General features: G+C 25.2%; 1 protein-coding gene across 1 annotated transcript in view; it reads left to right on the top strand.

Annotated features, from left to right (window-relative positions):
* LOC111623000 (PDZ domain-containing protein 8-like) overlaps positions 1 to 21,247 on the top strand; it is a 63,605-nt gene that overhangs the window by 35,023 nt on the left and 7,335 nt on the right. Inside the window, exons 3-9 of the mRNA XM_023365479.1 lie at positions 4,445 to 4,507; positions 10,582 to 10,758; positions 13,814 to 13,932; positions 16,373 to 16,451; positions 17,252 to 17,344; positions 18,681 to 18,857; positions 20,638 to 20,851. Of these exons, the coding sequence (XP_023221247.1) occupies positions 10,612 to 10,758; positions 13,814 to 13,932; positions 16,373 to 16,451; positions 17,252 to 17,344; positions 18,681 to 18,857; positions 20,638 to 20,851 (829 nt within the window). The 5' untranslated portion in view covers positions 4,445 to 4,507; positions 10,582 to 10,611. The remainder of the gene's footprint in view (positions 1 to 4,444; positions 4,508 to 10,581; positions 10,759 to 13,813; positions 13,933 to 16,372; positions 16,452 to 17,251; positions 17,345 to 18,680; positions 18,858 to 20,637; positions 20,852 to 21,247) is intronic.

The raw sequence follows: 21,247 nt of genomic DNA, 5'->3' as shown, positions 1-21,247 counted from the left end.
ATGTTTAATGAAGTATTTGAAAATAAAAATTTAACAAACAAATAATAGTATTATAAAATTTTAATTTTCTTACTTACATGATACATTCTAGAATTTCTAAACTTACTCAAGAAAGAAAAAAACCATTTTTTAAATAAAAGTATATAATTATTATTCAAAAATAAATGTAATTTTTGTATAATATAACATTATTTTTATTTTATATATTCAAAAATAGATCTTAACACTGTTTTTCTACATTTTTTAAAATTTTGTTGCATTCGGATTAAATTGTCTCCGCAATGTCAAATATTTTTAATTTTCAGTTTTTCATAAGCCTGTACTTCTAATTTTTTCTTAATTCCAAAACAAAATGCCTAATTCTTTAGAATAGATAATAAATCAATAATGAGCTATTTTGTTAACAAAAAATTTCTAGCAGCTTTTGATATTATTTTCTTGGACTTTGGTTCCTTTTATCATGATCATTGAGTGGATTTGTTTTTATTGTCTGGTCATCTATGAATCATATTTGTTGGAAATAATTTCAGTGATATGTTTTTATGATTAGAGTTTTGTGTATAATTTAATTCTACTAATAAACCAGTTTAAAAAGATGATTCTGTTTCATATTTCTTTGATGTTTAGATATTTTGGATGTTTCTATCAGATCTTCAATCATAAAACATCTTGTATAATATAAGTCAGAACTCTAATCTGACCAACTTGAGACTGTGATTTCTGATGGTCAAAAAAGTGAGAGTTCTTCAAATACATTTGTGACCATTTTTCAAAAACAACTTATTGTTATGTAGCAAGAGTTGATTTTATCCCTTTATTCTGTTATTTTTCAACTTAACAAAGTTCTGAATAATAAATATTTAGGCTTATTTATTATTGTATTACTTTTGAAAAAAAATGTGTTACAGTATACTGGTTTATTTTAATCCTTGTTGATGATAATCTTTAATAAATAACCTCATTTTCTGAAATGCTGCAATATTCTTTTTATGATCTTTTGACATATGCTGAAAAAACTGCAATAAAAATTTTTTGTATTTTTAAAGCTTCTGAAAAAGGTTTTTCATATCTTCTGGTTGACATTCTTCTACATCTTCACAATCTCATCTACACTGTTGTCAGAATCTATTTCTTCATCAATGTTTATTCATTTTCACTTATTGGCTCTGATTATTTAAATTTGTTAATGCATTCTTGAATAATAATACAGTATGTTCATTAGTCTCAACAGAATCAATTATGTTTTTGATTAGTGTGGTATGATTCTAGCAATTCCAGTACACTACTATAGTACTGTACAGTAGTTCTCATAACCATATGCTTATTCAATGAAGCATAGTTAGTCAGACTGACTACTTTAGGTTAAAGATAGCCACGTGCGGCATGCATAATTTCATTTAGTGATGGGTTACTCATCCAGCGAGGATGAGACATTAGCACAACAGATTATTTTTGCAAATGAATAATTTCTATTGTTTCTATTCACTATATCTATCGAATACTCTATACTGGATGAGGAAAGATAAATAAAAATCATGCAAATTAGGACAAAAACACCTGTCATTCAGATTAGAGAATAGAGTGAGACTTCAAAAAAGATGGTCCATGTTAGTTCTGGAGCACACAGTTTATCTACAGAGTCCACAGATGGGGCTGAGCTTTTTAGTTGGATTATAGAGGATCAGATTAGAAAGCTCTGACTGTAGTCACTTTAATAAAAATCACAATGGATTTTTAACATCAAATTTTAATCATACTTTGGAACTGATTTGTAGTTTCTATGCTGTTAATGTTTGGTATTTCCTTCCTGAAGAAATAATTATCTGACTAGACAAGTGTTGGTGTGGACTAATGTTCTTTTTCTAAAGAAATAATTCACATCATCAAATTTTAAATTTATTTTTATTACTACTATTTAAGCATAAATTACTTTATCTTTCATAAATAACTTTTCTCTTTAGAATTTATAGTTATGATTTTTAAAATTTGTTAAAGATTTGTGTGTAAAAATGGCACATTTTTATATGAATTTTAAAAGTATTTTTGTTTTAATATTTGTATTTTATGAAAAAGTACAAACATTTTTATATAAAATAATTTTTACAAAATTAAATATGAATCATTAAGTTTGTTTAAAAAAAAACTTTCAAAATAAATAAACTCTTAAATTTAATAACTATTTATAATATAAATTATTATTATTTGATTTAAGTTGATAGATTTGTAAATTTATTTTATCATATTTGAACAAAATTTTTATACTTTACTATAAATAAAAACTTTAAAAATTTTTAATTTGATTATAATGTTTAAAAGTATATATACAAGTATATATACTTTTAAATACTTTACTTTTAATGTATTAATGTAATAATTAGATTAAAAAATTTTTTTAATATTGGGATTTTGTAGCATGTTAGTGAATCTCTCTCTATTCATAGAGCTTTATTAAAATTTGTTCTAATTGCAATAAGAATTTAACTTCATTTTTTTTCATATAATTATAATATTTGAATCAGATTTTTTATAATATACTAGCTACAAGTACCCACTTCACTGGGCAAAAATTTTATTTGTTTGTACATTTATATGTAATATAGTTTTTTTATCTAAAAGATTGTTTCTCTTCCTCTACATAATCTTTCTCTGATTTGATGTGTTCCCCTATAATTTTCAAGTTGCTCTTCTGTCTGATTATTTCTGTTTTGTTGATAATTTTCTCGTAGCAATGTTAGAAGTACTTCTGTTTCTTCCATGGTTTCATATCTCCGCGCCATCTTTTGCCTTTGAGATATGATTCAAGAATGCAAAAATTCTTTCTTATGCTTTGGCANTCTTAGTATCCAAAGGGTGAAAAGAGGGAGGTAAAAAATACATTAATGACATAAATTTTAAATATTAAACATAATTTTGAGTTTGTTCAAATTGTTAAATTATGTAACATTATTAAAATTATAAAAAGGATTCAGGATATATTACATTGTATGCTAATATTGATATTGTAATGTGAACATCAGTATGTAATTACTAATTAGTATTATATACTAATATTGATATTTTTAATGTTAATATTTTTGATGATTCTCTTGAATTACATTACAACAGATGTTTTACATGACTAAAAATTAACATAAAGAAATTTGCATTGTAGAGTATTATTAGAGAATTATAATCCCATTGCTGCATTTCTATAAGCATATTTCTATCTTTAGTATTTTAGGCAAGAAAATTTGGATCACATTGAATTTCATTAAACAACTTTTGAAAGATATGCCATACTTATTTATAAAAGGATTACCAGAAGTATCTAATGTTGTGTGGAATTGGAATATAAAACTCCATCATTTGACCATTAAAATTTCAGATTGTTCTGTGGTTCTCAACCTTTCTGAGGCTACAGAACACCATTCATATATTTTTTTATTACTCAAAACATAGTATCAATATATTAAAAAATTATAAACAGTAAAAGTGTAAAGTAGAAGTTTGTTAATCTGCCACCTACAGGACCAGAGGAATGTCAGATTATTGAAGATGATGGATTACTGCCCATTTTTGTTTTATTAAAAAATTCAATAAGTTATATATAATCTAAATATTATGGATATTGATGTTTATTTTATACTAGCCCATGTTGCTATATGCTTTGGATTTGACATTATACATGCTCTTTAATCAATCTAAAAATGATACGTTTCATGACTACACTGTGTTGAGATTGAAAAATTTTCAAAAATAATAATGAATACATTACTGCACAAAATCAACTTGTACAATGGTTTATGTGCATATACTGCAATTTTTTCCCAAACATATATTGTCTATAAATGATTCACATGCTAGGTTGTGTTATTTCCAATCTCACAGTTGATCTGCTGATATATAGCATTATGCATGGTTGCATCCCTATCTTCATTTCAATTTCACCTGGGGTATAACACATCAAATGTCCAAACAAATTCTGATTTGTGTAGTACAAGCATGCAGATTACCAGACAATTTTCTAGATAATTGGCTACTTTTCAGGGGTGCTAGATTATCAGACATTCCAGATTAACAAACTTCTACTGAATTAAATGATATAGATATAACAATCTGTGCGTACACTAGAAATGCACCAAGGAATCTACATCTTATCTTTGAACTGGTGTCTTTTAGGATCATTTATCTTTCTTCAGTATAAAAATTTACTTTGACTTTATCTTTATTGGTCTTGATGTATATATAACTATTGAATGGCAATTTATAAAATATAAGTGTTTGACAAGGCAAACATTGTTTTGAGCTAATCTGCTTTTATAGGAAATTCAGTAAAATAAATTATGTAATCAAATGCTAATGTGTTAATTTACTGTATTTNATATTATTTTTAAATGTAATTTTCAATATTTTATTCATAATATTGTTATATAAAGATTTTAATAGTAATTTTTTTAAAATTTAGAATAAGACTGAACTCCTAAATTGAAGACTTTCTACAAATTCCATGGGTATGATATGAAGAAAGGTATTAAAACAATGGATTTTAAATTATAAATTTTTTCAAATTATGATATATATGACTTCTTAGTATCCAAAGGGTGAAAAGAGGGAGGTAAAAAATACATTAATGACATAAATTTTAAATATTAAACATAATTTTGAGTTTGTTCAAATTGTTAAATTATGTAACATTATTAAAATTATAAAAAGGATTCAGGATATATTACATTGTATGCTAATATTGATATTGTAATGTGAACATCAGTATGTAATTACTAATTAGTATTATATACTAATATTGATATTTTTAATGTTAATATTTTTGATGATTCTCTTGAATTACATTACAACAGATGTTTTACATGACTAAAAATTAACATAAAGAAATTTGCATTGTAGAGTATTATTAGAGAATTATAATCCCATTGCTGCATTTCTATAAGCATATTTCTATCTTTAGTATTTTAGGCAAGAAAATTTGGATCACATTGAATTTCATTAAACAACTTTTGAAAGATATGCCATACTTATTTATAAAAGGATTACCAGAAGTATCTAATGTTGTGTGGAATTGGAATATAAAACTCCATCATTTGACCATTAAAATTTCAGATTGTTCTGTGGTTCTCAACCTTTCTGAGGCTACAGAACACCATCATATTTATTACATTTAGCATCAATATATTTAAAAATTGATACACAAATCCATGTTTGCAATTCTCATGAAACAATGAAGCAATAAACTATAAATTTTATTGTATTGAATAAAATAGTAAACATCTGCAAATAAAGTAATGGTATTGTAGTAGTACATTGGAATAAATTTGCAATAAAAACTTTGAAATTGTTTTTTTTTTACTTTTTTTTATGGAATATTCTGGCCAAGATTGTGGAACAACTATGTTCCATGGAACAAGGTTGAGAACCACTGTTCTAGAGAAAAAAATTTTAGTTCAAACATGGTTGTCATAGAAACATATTCTACCAATAAAATTTGCATTGTTCTTACTTTTGTCATTATTATTGTTTGTTTATCAATAAATTATTAAACTTTATTTTCAATAAAGAGAAGTGTCTTTATCACAGAAGTTAAACTATTATTAACAGAAGTTCTTTTAAACTAAAGAAAATTCAAGAAGTAATTTTTTAATTATATTCATGTATTTATATCAGAATAATTTTGACCCATTTCAACTTTAAGTCATAATTTTCTCACTTAAAAGAATTTCTGTTACTAACTTAAAACAATTTTTCTATTAATTTTTTGTAATTTTAGTAAGTTAATAATTTATATAAATAATTTACCAGAATTAGTCTAAATATGTAAGATTAATTTTCAAGATGGAATTTTTAAAGTTTTTAGTATTGTTAATATATTTATAAATAAATAAATATTCAATTTAATGATATGATACAATTTAAATAAATAGAATGTATATTAAATATTTCACTTTATACAATATGTTTCAATATTTATTCTTGAATAGATAATATTGCTTTTTCATAATCATTAGTCAAGGCTAAATTAGTTAATACTAATTTCATATGGTCCTTTTCCTTCCTTAAAACTTTTGCTTAGCATCTTGATGTATTTCATTCAATTTTTTTTTATTCTTCTGATATTTTCATCATGTAATCTCCCAACTATATTTTTGCTTATTTATCATCTTATCTCATTTTACTTGATAAGATTTTTAAAAACATTTAGTTTATGTAAGTTTATCATTATATTATTTTTTTCTCTATTGTAATTCCTGTAAATTTTATGATTTTATATTATGTAAGTATCACATGTTGTTATTAACTATCTATTGTATACATGCAAAGATATAAACTCAATCTTTAATTTTATGTTAAATTTTATTGAACGTGCCATTGCTTATATAAAAAAAAGGACTTTTATACAACATATATAGAAATAATATATATATATGTATTAGATTTTATAATTTGTTAATTTTGCAACTAAAAATATGAATATTTTTTTTTCTACTTTTTGACAGTAAAAATTTCATACATACTATAAAATTTTTATTAATACTCTATATTAATTTTTTTTATGTCAATAACAAACCATCATTTGTAATTAGTTTTTAATTTGATTGTTGAATTGAATTTATGTTCATTTTGATTAGTTTTTCAACTGTTGATAATTCCCTTTCATCTATTGTTAGTTTTATCTTTAAATTTAAAATTAAGACTGTACAATAAAAGATGTAAAAAGTGCAATTAATGCACTTGTTTCATTTTTTCCCTTATACATTTGTGCAGGTCTTTGAAATTGATTAGAAAAGAATGACTAATTTAAGAAATGAATATTCAAATTCAGAATTTTAATTTTTTTAAAATATATTTTTAGCTTTTGAACTGTAAAGCTTAAAATCTTAGATCAAACTGTTATACTGTATATAACAGTTTATACTTAAACTGTTATAACTCTTATGAATTGTTTAATATATATATAAAAAGAATTTCAATTTAAGAATATTTTAGAATTTCAATCTCATATATATAGGATTGAAATTCTAAAATATTGGATGAGTGGTTTTATATTTCAAAAATAGAAATTCTTTTCTTTAACTAATCTTTTTAATGAACATTATTAAAATGTTTTTGTATCTGAAAATTGCATTGGCTTCATCTTGTAGTTTTATGAATAGAACTTTTTTGAACAGTATAAAACTTGTATTGATTATTCTTTTAGTGTTTCTTCAGAACCATTGTAAGCATAGGTTCTGTTTACATTTCTTGGCTCTTTAGTACAGCACACAAGCTTAAGAGCAGCATTATTGAGGCTTTTCTGCATTGGTTAGCAGTCCTGCAGAGAAGCATCTTAAGAGGTAACTAGTTGAAATTTTAACCCTTTCTAGTGCCTTTCTAGTAGCTTTCTAGTTCTAGTACAATGCATTTGAAGGATTTTAGCATAACTAATATTTTTCATATATAGAATAGATGCTTGCATCAATTGATAAGCTTGAAATTTGCCAAAAATGTCCAATCTCCAAGTCTTATTATCACTGTTAATTAATTAACAATTAATGAGTGAATTATTTCTTATTAATTAGCATTGACTGAATTATTACAACAGTATTGCTACGTATTAGCCTTTTAGAATTCTAACATTCTAAAGAATTTTAAACTCATTTGTATTTCATGTTGTCTCTGTGAATAGATGTTGATCTTCAAATGAAAACTCAAAAATATATTTTATAATACAAAACAAACGTTTAGCATATGAAAAGAAATAAACATCAATAATTAGATATTTTTAAACATTTTGTAGTTTCAAATATCTATAAAGAAGAAATTTCAGACTTTCATTATCTATAAAATTTATAAGAAACAAAGATTGTTAATCTTAAAAAGATATCTTCATATTCAAATTATTTTTGAACATAAAAAATTAAATAAAATTTAAACAGTATTTTTATAAAAAATGTACAACTAAAGCTAAACAAATATGTACATAAATATTAAATTACTGATAATATACTACTAAGTAAATATTTTAAAGTACAGTACATTTTAAAGTAAAGTAGTGAATCAACATTTTTGCTATTTAATTATGTTTTATCTTCTGTGTTATGTATTAAAATTATGTATTTTAAATTAGATAATGTCTGATTACCATGAATATATTACAAATAAAATTTTTGATGATGTAAAATTGAAAAATATCAGAAAGAATTACATTAACAATAGTAGTAGCAATTTTATTAAAAACATGTGTAATGATTTTTCTTTCTTTCAAAATTTTCATAGACAATTTGCATAGGAAAAAAATCAATTTTTTGAATTGATTATGTTTAAATTTAAAATTTGAAATTGATAGAGTTATTTTCATATTAAACTTTTAAGTTCCTCTTAGAGGATAATTAAATGTAAATAAAAAACAGTTTAATTAACTTTATTTTACTTGTTTAATAAGGATGCTTATTATGTGCCAGGTGTACCAGTTAATAATGCAGATTTTGTTCAATAGATGTCATTACCCATATGTTGATATATATGCAATTTGATATGTATGCCATTTTGTTGTATTGACAACAAGCGTTAAAACTTTGTGTCAAATTTTCTGAAGGTGTTAACATTATAGATATTTTTATGCTTAAAAATGTCAAATTTTGTGCCCCCCCAAAAAAAGCATTTGAAGAAAGTTTTAATTCATTACTTTATTTTGAAAAAGTACTGCTGAAAGTTATTGTATACTTCGGGAAGCTTATAGTAAACATGTCCCATCTCAAGATACTTGTGAACGTTGGTTTAAATGCTTTAAATGTGATGATTTTGATATGAAAGACAAAAAATGTTCAGGTGAACCAAAAATGTTTGAAGACCAACAGTTACAAACATTATTGATGAAGATGCATGTCAAACTTACAGAAAGATTAAACATTGCTCAGCAAACACTTTCTGATCGTTTACAAGCAATGAAAAAGATTTTAACAAAAGGAAAATGGGTGCCACATCAACTGAACAAAAGACAAATGGAAAACTGAAAAGTCATCAGTAAAATGTTGCTACAACAGCTTGAAAGAAAGTCTTTTTTGCATTGGATTGTAACTGGTGATGAAAAGTGGATTTATTTTGAGAATCCCAAATGCACAAAATCATGGGTTGATCCAGGTCAACTAGCAACATTGACTGCAAGGCCAAATTACTTCGGAAAGAAGACAATGCTTTGCATTTGATGGGATAAAGAAGGTGTGGTGATTATGAGCTTCTAAAACCAGATGAAACTGTTAATACTGATTGTTACTAACATCAAATAATTAATTTGAACCATGCTTTGATCGTAAAATGACTAGAATGGGCCAGAAGACATGGTAAAGTAATTTTGCTTCATGATAATGAAGCAAACACTTCAAAACCAGTTAAAGACACGTTAAAAGATTTTGTCTGGGAAGTATTAACCCCCCGCCATATTTATTAGGTCTTGCTCCTTCTGATTTCCACTTGTTCTGATCAATGGCACATGCACTTTCTGAGCAGCACTTCAAAACGTATGAAGAAGTGGAAAAATGGGTCTCTGAATGGTTTACCTCAAAACAAAAAAGTTTTATTGGGATGGTATCCACAAATTACCTGAAAGATGGGGGAAATCTGTAGATAGCAATGGACATTACTTTTAATAAAGCACTTTTGATGTTTCTCTGGAAATTATTGTGTTTTCTTTGATTGCAAAATTTGCATTATTAACCAGTCCACCTGGTAAGTCATAAACAAGAAATCTTATAAACCTCAATAAAAATAAGATATTTAAAAAATATATATATATAAAAATATCTTAATTTCTATTTTAGCATTTTCTTTGCATACTTTTCAGATTTGCATCTTTAATCAGAAACAGTTTTAGAAATAAATTTTAATTCTTGAAATATACTGAACAATTCACAAAGTAAAATAATAGATGAAAATTATGTATGATATTAGAAACAGAAAATGACAGTAGCAATTGCTTAGAAAATTCATCAAAATTAAAAAAATATATAGATATTTTATATATGGATATATAGATAAAAATTATTAAAAAAACAAAGTAAAATACATTATTTTATTCTATTATTTTATCTGTAGTGGTAATGAATATAACATAAATACNATATAAGATAGATTTATGTAAAATTAATTAATTATAAATTTAGATTATAACTATTTTTATAATTAAAGATAGCTGCTGATATATTTATATAATTTAGGTAAAAATATTTTTAGAAAATTGATAACTGATATTATTGTAAAATAAATAAAATATTTAAAAGATTTCCAGAGTTTAATTATTTAGACATTAACATTTATGACTACAAACATCTTTGAATTGATTTTTCAAATATCTTCAAAAACTATTTCAAGATTTTAATTATATTGAAAATAGCAATTATCCACATACAAGATATCACTGTTAAAAACTCATTAATTAATTCTAATTAAAATATAATATTTAATAATTATTATTAGTTCATAATATTTAATTAAAGTTTAAATTTGAATCAAAATTTAACACTTGAATATAAATAAATTTTAAATGTATAACATATATATAAATACATAAATAAACATTAATATATGTTTATTTATTTAAATATTTTTTCTTTTTAGACATATTCCATAAAATTGTTGGATTTTATCATGATATTCCTAGCTATTTCATTTATATGTGTGGGATCAATAATAACAATAGTACTCCAGTTCTACCTCATCTACAAATTCTTCCTGAGATTGCCTATATGTGATTCACCATCTGTGCCTGAAGTTGTACCTTGCCAATTACCAGAAGTATGATTTACTTATATTTCTAATTAAAAGCAACTAATATTTTTACATTACATATTTTAAATATATTAAAAAATTATAAACAATAAAAGTGTAAAGTAGAAGTTTGTTAATCTGCCACCTACAGGACCAGAGGAATGTCAGATTATTGAAGATGATGGATTACTGCCCATTTTTGTTTTATTAAAAAATTCAATAAGTTATATATAATCTAAATATTATGGATATTGATGTTTATTTTATACTAGCCCATGTTGCTATATGCTTTGGATTTGACATTATACATGCTCTTTAATCAATCTAAAAATGATACGTTTCATGACTACACTGTGTTGAGATTGAAAAATTTTCAAAAATAATAATGAATACATTACTGCACAAAATCAACTTGTACAATGGTTTATGTGCATATACTGCAATTTTTTCCCAAACATATATTGTCTATAAATGATTCACATGCTAGGTTGTGTTATTTCCAATCTCACAGTTGATCTGCTGATATATAGCATTATGCATGGTTGCATCCCTATCTTCATTTCAATTTCACCTGGGGTATAACACATCAAATGTCCAAACAAATTCTGATTTGTGTAGTACAAGCATGCAGATTACCAGACAATTTTCTAGATAATTGGCTACTTTTCAGGGGTGCTAGATTATCAGACATTCCAGATTAACAAACTTCTACTGAATTAAATGATATAGATATAACAATCTGTGCGTACACTAGAAATGCACCAAGGAATCTACATCTTATCTTTGAACTGGTGTCTTTTAGGATCATTTATCTTTCTTCAGTATAAAAATTTACTTTGACTTTATCTTTATTGGTCTTGATGTATATATAACTATTGAATGGCAATTTATAAAATATAAGTGTTTGACAAGGCAAACATTGTTTTGAGCTAATCTGCTTTTATAGGAAATTCAGTAAAATAAATTATGTAATCAAATGCTAATGTGTTAATTTACTGTATTTTATGACATATAAGATACAATTTTTGACCAAAAAAAGGCTAAAAAATCCCCCTGCATCTTAAATTTGAAGTTACAATCTCCCATAGGATAATGAATTTCCAAGTGACCTTCAATAGGCTATAGGTAATATCCATCTAGCTAGGTGAATAAAAATGCTATTTAATTAAACATATTATTATTATTATTATGTATTCATGTTGAATATTTTAATGGTAAATTAATTATAAATGATTTTTTATAAATTTCTTTCTTTTCCTGATAAATTAAAGTATACATTCTAATTTTACTTTTTTTTTTAAAAACCAGAATACAGTAAAATATAACTATTGGCCAAACTATTAGGTTAGTGTATTTGTGTTAGTTACATCAGTCTCAATTATACATTAATGGGAAACTTGGTACTTTATTAATCATTACAGTTAACAAAGTAAATTGCTTTCCACAATACTTTTTTCAACAAACAAATTTATGTTTAGTGAATAAATCTATAAAATAAATACTAAAACAAACGTATTGACACTTTATGAATATTATTTAAACTTTAATCTCATTATCTATTTTTATCATTTCTGTTTATTTTTATGCTAATGTTTTAATTATTTGCTTTTGTAAATTTAAAATATTTTGTTTTATTTTTATTGGCAGCTATTTTTTATCTGTACTGTCAAATTATTCTTTATGTGATGCTTTTAATATTAAGAATAGACTGTTGTTACTTGTTTCGAATACTATAATTTTGTGTAGATAACCTATGGATTATCTGTATTTAAAAATGAATTTGAAATAGTTGCATATTATGCAATGATGATTATTATCTGCTAATTTTAAATTGCAATTATGAACTCATCCAGCAGTTTTTTTTTTGTTTAAACTTACTAAGAACATTTGTTACTAAGAACATCTTTAAAAATATATAAAATTCTTTTCATTCTATAAACATATGCATCTACCATTGCAATTTTTTGTTTTTTTGAAATTTTCAAAGATGTATGTGTCTTATCTTCTGTCTTTTCCTAATCATTGTGTGTGTCAATCCATACTTTAATTGATATTATTAGACATTTTTACTGTCTTGTTACTGACAAGTTTTTCCATCTCTGTATAATGAATTGCAGAGAACTGTTTAGAAACTGACTATTGATCTTAGTTCTCTATAGCAAACAAGAGTTGAGTGATCAATTCTCAAATCTCCCTTGTTGTTGGATATTATCAATATTAAAATCTTTAATTAGTTAACTAATATTATATTAGCTGTTTAACATATGATGGTGCAGCCAGCTTCATTGAATTTGCTTTACAATAATTAACTTTTTTGAAATTGAAAAATTATTATATAGATTAAAATTTAAAGTTTATACTATTATTTCACATCTTTCAATAAATGTTCAGGCATTACTGTCCATATTTTAAGAACTTCAGCTTTAAAATTGTCAAGAAAACTTCTGACCTGACTGTTGACTTTGATGTTTCAAAACAATAGAAATATATATTTGAAAAGATCTAAATTAAACAATAAAACTAAAAATAATTAATAATACTAGTATTTTATGTTCTTCATTAAAAACACTAATTTGTCCTTGTCAGAAAGATGATTTTTATTTACATTTTAGTTAGCTTTTAAGTATATGATAAATTATATAATGGGTTTGAACCAAAATTCTCATTGGCATTGCCTTGAGGATTGAGTTCAAATCCATCTAGAGGCAATAGTTTCTGAGTAGTACTTTTCTTAGTTTGTGCACATACCAGTAAATGTTCATAAATTGAAAATAAAAAATATTTCAAATGATTTTTAAAAATGTGGTAATTTAAGTTTTAAATAAATCATAATAAGAAAAATTATTTTGTAATTAAATGTTATTCTTTCTCCCTTGTTAATGCTGCCTTATGTTGTTGCAGGCAAGGCCTATCTATTGTTATTCAAAGTTTTAAAAAATTTCTTTGTGACATAATTCTTAAAAAAAATATATTTTTAAATAAAATGTTTAGAATTGAAATATTTTATGCATCTATTTGAAAACATATAATATATTTATTAAATATTTAATATATTAACATATAATTTTTATGTTTACATAAGGAACTATTGAAATATGTTGAAGGTGGTGATTGGAAAAATAAAAAAGAAAGCTGCCTTGCTTTAAACTTAGTGTTTCAATTTTTATTCAGAGAATGGAAAGATACTAAAGTGATGAGAAGGTAATTTTTAAATATTATTTAAACTATAACAATGTATTAAAAGTATAAATTATTATTTTTAAAGAATAAAAATAACTAAAAGCAATTTATTTTGTAAAGAAAAAAATTTTAAATTTAAACTTAATTAATAATACAGTCAAACTTTGACATATTGCTTGCCTCCACAGTCCCATATTAGTAAAGTACTAATCAATTAATACGATGTAAAATAGCTTTTTTTCATAAAATAATAAATAGGAGTTCTCCAGTAAAGTGCACCATACATTGTATCTATGAATTATTAAATATAGAATTTTGCATTACAATAAACCTGATTTACCACTAAATCTATTATATTTTTTTTATTGGAAGTCAATGAGTTACTTATTAGATTTCTCTCAAAATTGTCATAAATAATAGGCACAGATGCAAGAAAAACAGAAAAAAATTAAGAAGGTATTAATGAAGAAAGGTTTTGATTTGAAACAAGAACTGTCAGAGTAAAGATTTAACAAAATTTCAATATTAGGAGACAATGATACAAGAAAAATCTTAAAAAAAAGAAAGAAAAGAATGTTAGAAGAGATCAAGTAACTAACACCTTATTCGTTGCCAACGGAGTTTATTAAAAACTAACATTTTCGATCTACTCCATAGATCATCTTCAGGTTGAAACATTCGAATTTGGAATAACAAAGAATAGAACACCAAATTCAAATTTAAAGATATATAAATACCGACAATGTAGCAACTAATTAAAAATTAAAGCGTAAAAATACATAAATGTAAAAATAAATAACATACAATTATTAAATACAGTTGTCCCTTGATAATCCGACAGGTATGGGACCAAAGGTGTGTCAGATTACCAAAAGTGTCCGGATTACCGAAAATAATTACATATTTCGCATTGTTTTGCTAGCAGTAACTTACTATATTCTCTACTCCAACTGTTTGAACAGAACTTCTCACATAAAACATACGAAATGTGTGTCATCAAGTAAGAATTGGATGGGGAGATTCACATCGCGACATGCTTCTGTGCAAGCAGACACATAACGGGGACGGGTACCTTGACGGGAGGTGCGTCGGACTACTGAGCATGTCGGATTAAAAAACGTCAGACTATAGAGGGACAACTGTATTATTATAAGCCACTATTCGTTAACAAATAAAAATCATTTTTACATTTACTTTTACATTTATGTATTTTTATGCTTTAATTTTTATTTTAATTAGTTGCTACGTTGTCAGTATTTATCTATTTTTAAATTTGAATTTGGTGTTCTATTCTTTGTTATTCCAAATTCGAATGTTTCAACCTGAAGTTGATCTATGCAGTAGATTGAAAACGTTAGTTTTTAATAAACTCCCTTGGCAACAAATAAGGTGTTAGTTACTTGATTAATTATTTTTCTGAGTATGTTTCTGTTCAATGCTAGAAGAGATTAAGATTATTTAGAAGGAAACTCAAAATTAACTTGATAGGATTTAGAAACAAAAAGATAAAAAGAAAGATCAGATGTGCACATGATTCCAACTAATTGTAATTAGACTAAATAAAATGTTAAATATATCTGAAGTCTAACTAGTAGGTTAAAAAAATGAATACATTTACTGTACACCAATAAAAAATAGCATAAGATTATTTAATGATAATATTAGCTGAATATGCAATCAGTAATGAAGTTAATGTAAAATAATAAGAGACTAAGCTTATTCAAACAATAAGAGAAATATTTTCAATTGTTAAGAAATACTTTTAAATCTGTTTTAATGAATATATGATATGATAAATGAATCAGTAGTTCAGTTTAACAGGTATATATTGTTAAATTATAAATTTAATGTTGTTTAGTTTTATTATCTGTAAGCTCGTTTTTGTTTTTAAGCAGCTTTAAAATAGTGAGATGATGAGTAGTTCAATTCCTTCAAAGTACTTGATAAACTAAACTTTTATATTTCTGTATAAAGAGTATTTTATATTTTGTAGATATTTAGTATTACAACAAAATGTTAAATGAAGTTTGGAAGAATTAAAACACAGAATTTATGGAAATGTAGAGGAATCTAATAAATGATTTTTCTTTTAGATAATATGTTTTTTCTTTCAATCATTATTTTGCAGTTTCAAAGGAGGATAATTTTTTAAGGTGTAATTTCTATTTTTTTTTTTTTTTTAGATATACTAAATACAGATATTCTTAATAAGAAGTGAAATTTTTCTGTAATTAATATCTTGCATAAAAAATGCTTAATTGTGAAAATATATTTTAAAATGAATTCACTTTATTACTTCAAGTAATTAATTTGCTATATATAGAAAGTTTTATCCCTTTTTATATATTTTATATGATATTTAATCATAGATAAATTATATAATTGAAATTTTAATTTGCTTTTTTTAAAATAAAAATTAAAATAATTTGTTAACATACTATATTAATTAATTGATTTATAGATGGTTTCTGAAGAAAATTAGCCGAGAGTTTCTGGATTTACAAAGAACAACTACAGGAAAACTATTGGAACGAATAGCAGTAAGAATTTTTAATTTTGCATTTACCTTATGTTTTTACAAAAGTGTCAAACAGATAATTTGCTAATTCAGAGAATTTGCACATAAGTATTCCTTCTAACTGTCTTTTGAAGATAGTGATGATAATTGCATTGCTTTATTTTCAAAAAATTTAACAAAAATTTTATATATTTATTGAAATACTACAGTCGACCCCCCATAATTACAGTCCCTATAATTACGATTCCTGTAAAACTACGAAAAAATATACGTATTTTGGAAATATTAAGTTGGATTAGTGTAGAATCGATTAATTTTATGGAAGAAAACCTTTCAATCAGCCGTAGTCCGTAAACTTGACACGTGTCGGGCTGTGATTGGAACGACTTGTAAGAAATCGGATTCCTAATAAATTGGAACGTATCTATATCTTATAGGGGGGTCGACTGTATACACATTTTTAAAAATTTTCCATTCAAATAATAAGTTTTCTACTTTATTTATAAATTAAATTTTGAAAACTGTAAAAGATTTTTAATGAATAATACATTCTATGTTGTTGTTTGAAATAAAAAATCTTATTTTATAAATCATTTAATATTGAAATATTTGAATACAATAAAGAATTTTAATATTTAATTTTGTTATAAATTATTATTGAAATGGACAGAAATTAACTAAGGAAAACAAAATATTTTATCATCTTTTTATTTACAAATTTTCTTAATGAAAATTTATAGCGGTTATGAATGATTATTGCTAAACAGTTAATTACTATAAAGTTTTCATATATAATAATTTAACTTGTTATATTATTTGTAGATTCGTGATTTGCAATTAGGAAACAATTTGCCTATAATTAAAAGTGTTACAATAAATGATATTTCATTACATAAAGAAAGAAAAACAATTGAGGTAAAAATTTTAAATACTTTAAATTAGAGTTTTATTATATATTCTTTATTTCTTGAATATTTTCTTGTTTTGATAACAAGCAAATGAAGTTTTATTTTATAAATCATAAATTTATTATTATTTTTCCATTCTATAAATAAAAGCTAATGATTTCTTTCTTGTCTGTACCTCATTCCTGTCTAAACTGACAATCATTCATTTTTATCTTGAATTAATTTCTTAAATTTTTGATAGTCACTTCTCTTATCCCACTTCTGATGTGGAATCAACATGTAAAATGAGCAATCAAATTTTCTCTATTCTCTATTCAGTTAATAGAAAAATGATAAACTATGAAATTTTATTTATTCTGGAGATGTTTGGATTATTGTTTAAATACTTTCAGAGACATTATTTAACATTATATCTTATTTCAATGTGCAATAGTTAAACTATTAATTAAATTAACCAAGCTCAGTCTCTAGAGCATTATAACTGTAAAATGAATCAAGAAAAAAAATAATAGAAATTTGATCTAACTAATAATTTCATTTTCTCATATTTAAACTCTTATCAGTTAGCTATAATAAAACATGTAGTCTGTTTCAAATATGCTGTACATTCATAATCTTTCCATTACTTTACTTGTTGATGATGAACATATCAAGTCCATAGGATGAAAATAGTACAAAGTATGGTAATTTTGGAGATTCTCATTGTCTTGGATGATTGCATAAACATTACTCACTGTGTAAGTAACATCCAATATTATCCTGCATACACCTATGTTGAAAGGAAGAAACATAGAAAAAAGTTTTAAAGCTATAGATTTGCAATATTTAAAGTTGAAAGTTGTCATCAGAATAATTTGTTTCTGAAATTTAAAAAATTTTTTTACATGTGCCTTTGTTTTCTTTGGCCTCAGAACTTACCAGATTATTTAGTATGATGTAATTAATTTTTAAAATTGATATGAACATGATTTAAAGTAAATTTATCATTAATTGGTACAAAATTGGGTCTTTATGTCAGAGCCTGATGAATTAATCATTTAAATAAAAATTTTTAACTCTTAATTTTNATATATTAATAATGCAATATGCAATGTATTTATATGATAAATATTTTTATAATTATATCATGTATTGTATGAATAGTTCATAAAACAGTAGCTTTACTTTTATGCTAAATATTAAATAATATCAATTATCTCCTTCACAAAGTTTATTTTATGAGACTAAATTAATTTAATAGATTTCAGCCCAAAAGATCTTGTGCTTTTATTGTTATTCGTCTTAACCAGAAAAATATTTTTATACGATGATTCTTATGGCTTTTTATACTTGTGTATATTTAGGAACTTGATATGGCAGTTGTTATAGAATATGATGGAGGTTTTCAGTTATCAGTGGATGCTGATATGGTATTAGGTCGCACAGCATTTCTCTCTGTTTGTATTACTAAATTGAAGGGAAAAGCAAGACTTCAACTTACGAGATATCCTTTCACCCACTGGTCTATATCATTTTATAATGTAAGTGTGATTATATGTTGATATAAATTTTTAAAATAATAATGTGTTTTATGTGATACCAGACAAACAGTGGGATTCTTTATCGGGCTGTAAGTCTAAATAATTACGAAGCAAGTTGGCAAGACACACTGTCAGGACNTTTCCTTTTATAAATAAACTTTATTTGATCTTATAGTATAACCGCAGCCGCTGGCACTATCTTTGCTAGATCTAAAAGAATAACTAAATCTTCAAAATGAGTATATAATATTAGAACCTAAACGCAAAATCTTTAATCTTCCAATATAAATCCAATCTTCCTAAAAAAAAGTTTTTAGCCAAAATTAAGCCGGCCCCAGCACAAAATCCCCGCCCAAACCTTTAATGTGTTCTTAATTCAACAATAATAAAAACGCGCCATAAAGAATACGAATCCAAAAATTTAAAATCCAATTTGCGTTATAAATTATGCTATCCATCCTCTGGATGATGTATATATACTCCAGATACGGATTTTGATGAGAAAAACAAGATAGCCCCCCCCCCCCCGGGGGGGCCTGAGGGGGCGCCGCATCCCGAAGGTATTCCCCCCCTATATCCTAAAAAGGAAGAAAGAATAATAAGGGCTTATAGGGGTTACTCTTCGAGTAGATTAATAATATTAGATAATGAAGAGTGAGTGGTGATCATGTCTCTCCAAAAAAAGAAGTTTTAAAAGAATAGTTTTATTAACATAAATAATAAATGTAATATATTATTTTATGGAATATAGATTAAGATAAACACGGCAAAATAGATAATAATATTTAGGAATGATATAAGTAGGGCAAAATAGATAGTATATTTAGAAATAATAATAAATGGAAAATAAATATGATATTGGGCACTCACCTCGGATTTGGGGGGGGGTAGATGGGAGGCGGAGGTGAGAATGGGCTAACTAGATTAACAAGAGTGTTACACGTTGGAATTTGAACCCAAAAAGGATTTTTATCGTTGTTAATAGGGTGCCTGAATAAAGGGAAATCTTGATGGGATTTATTATGTTTTTACTCCTATTTTCTTAAGGGTAAGCTAAATTAAGCTATTGGGCTCATATCTCAAAAATGTTAATCTCCTTAAATTGTTGTCTCCTTATATTATTTTGTTTGGCTCCGGTCTGGTTTTGGGTAGTATTTTAGCGGTGACGGCTTCGTCCTGGTTTGTTGCCTGAGTTGGACTAGAGTTAAATCTTCTTTCATTTCTTCCCATCATTTTTTGAGGTGGACTGATGGGGAGAAATGAAAGAGGAATTAAATATTTTTTTGTTCAGTCTTTGGCTTCTCTTTTGATCTTGGTTGCTTCTTTGTTTCCTCTTTTTGTTGGGGTTTTTGAATTTTATTATATTATTGTTTTGGCTTTGTTAGTTAAGTTGGGGGCTGCTCCTTTTCATGTGTGGTTTCCTTCTGTTATTGAGGGGATGAGTTGATTTTCTTGTGCTATTTTGTTAACTTGACAAAAGTTGGCTTCTTTGTTTTTGGTAAGTGGTTTTGGGGTTTTTCAATTTGTAGTTATTTGTTCTGCTTTGGTGGGCTCTCTTGGGGGGTTTAATCAGATTTCTTTGAAGAGGATTTTAGCTTATTCTTCTATTATGCATTTGGGGTGAATGTTAGGGGGTGTAGGTTTGTCTTTTTCTTTGGGGCTAAAATATTATTTTGTTTATTTTTTTTTTAGTGTGATGTTGGTTGGAATTTTTTTGTGAAGAGGGTGTGTTCGTTTGGGTCAGTTGTTGTCTTCTTTAAAATATTTTTTTTTTTTACAGATCAGACGAACATTAAGGAAAAAACATACTCTTCCACATTATAAAATGAGATTTCGTCCTTTCTTTCCGCTTCCAGAACCTCCTGTCTATCCAGTAATTCAACAAACTAATGATGAATTAGTGAATGAAGGAACTTTAGAAATTGGTGTAATTGGATGTACAAGATTACTTAAAACAGATTCTTCATGCCAAGTATACTGTACATTGGCTTTAGGTATATTTATTAGAAATTTTTTCAATTTTTCATAATTTATAATAAGCTAATTGCATTTGAATATTGTTTATATGAGTTTATATAATGAGTTGCTATATTACCTATTAAAATATTTTTTTGTGTCAATTATATTATGCTTAAATGAGATAAATCAGACTATAAAGGGTATAAACTTGTAAATCATATGATAAATAATGAAATTATGTGAACATTCAATTTAATTTTTACTTTTACTTTAATTTTTTTGCTTAAGAATAAAATAAACTTTACCTTTTATCAGATATTCATTATCATTTTATTATAAATAATAAGGCTATCTGTGCATTTTATTTTTTATAATAAATTTTTCTTTTTGAGAACTAATTTAGTGTATTGAGAGAAAGTTTTTTAAAATAA

Source organism: Centruroides sculpturatus, unplaced genomic scaffold, assembly GCF_000671375.1.
Source record: "Centruroides sculpturatus isolate CEXI.00-Female unplaced genomic scaffold, Cexi_2.0 scaffold343, whole genome shotgun sequence".
Lineage (NCBI taxonomy): Eukaryota > Metazoa > Arthropoda > Arachnida > Scorpiones > Buthidae > Centruroides > Centruroides sculpturatus.
Note: the sequence above shows the minus strand (reverse complement) of the source record. Positions and strands in the feature narration are given on the sequence as shown.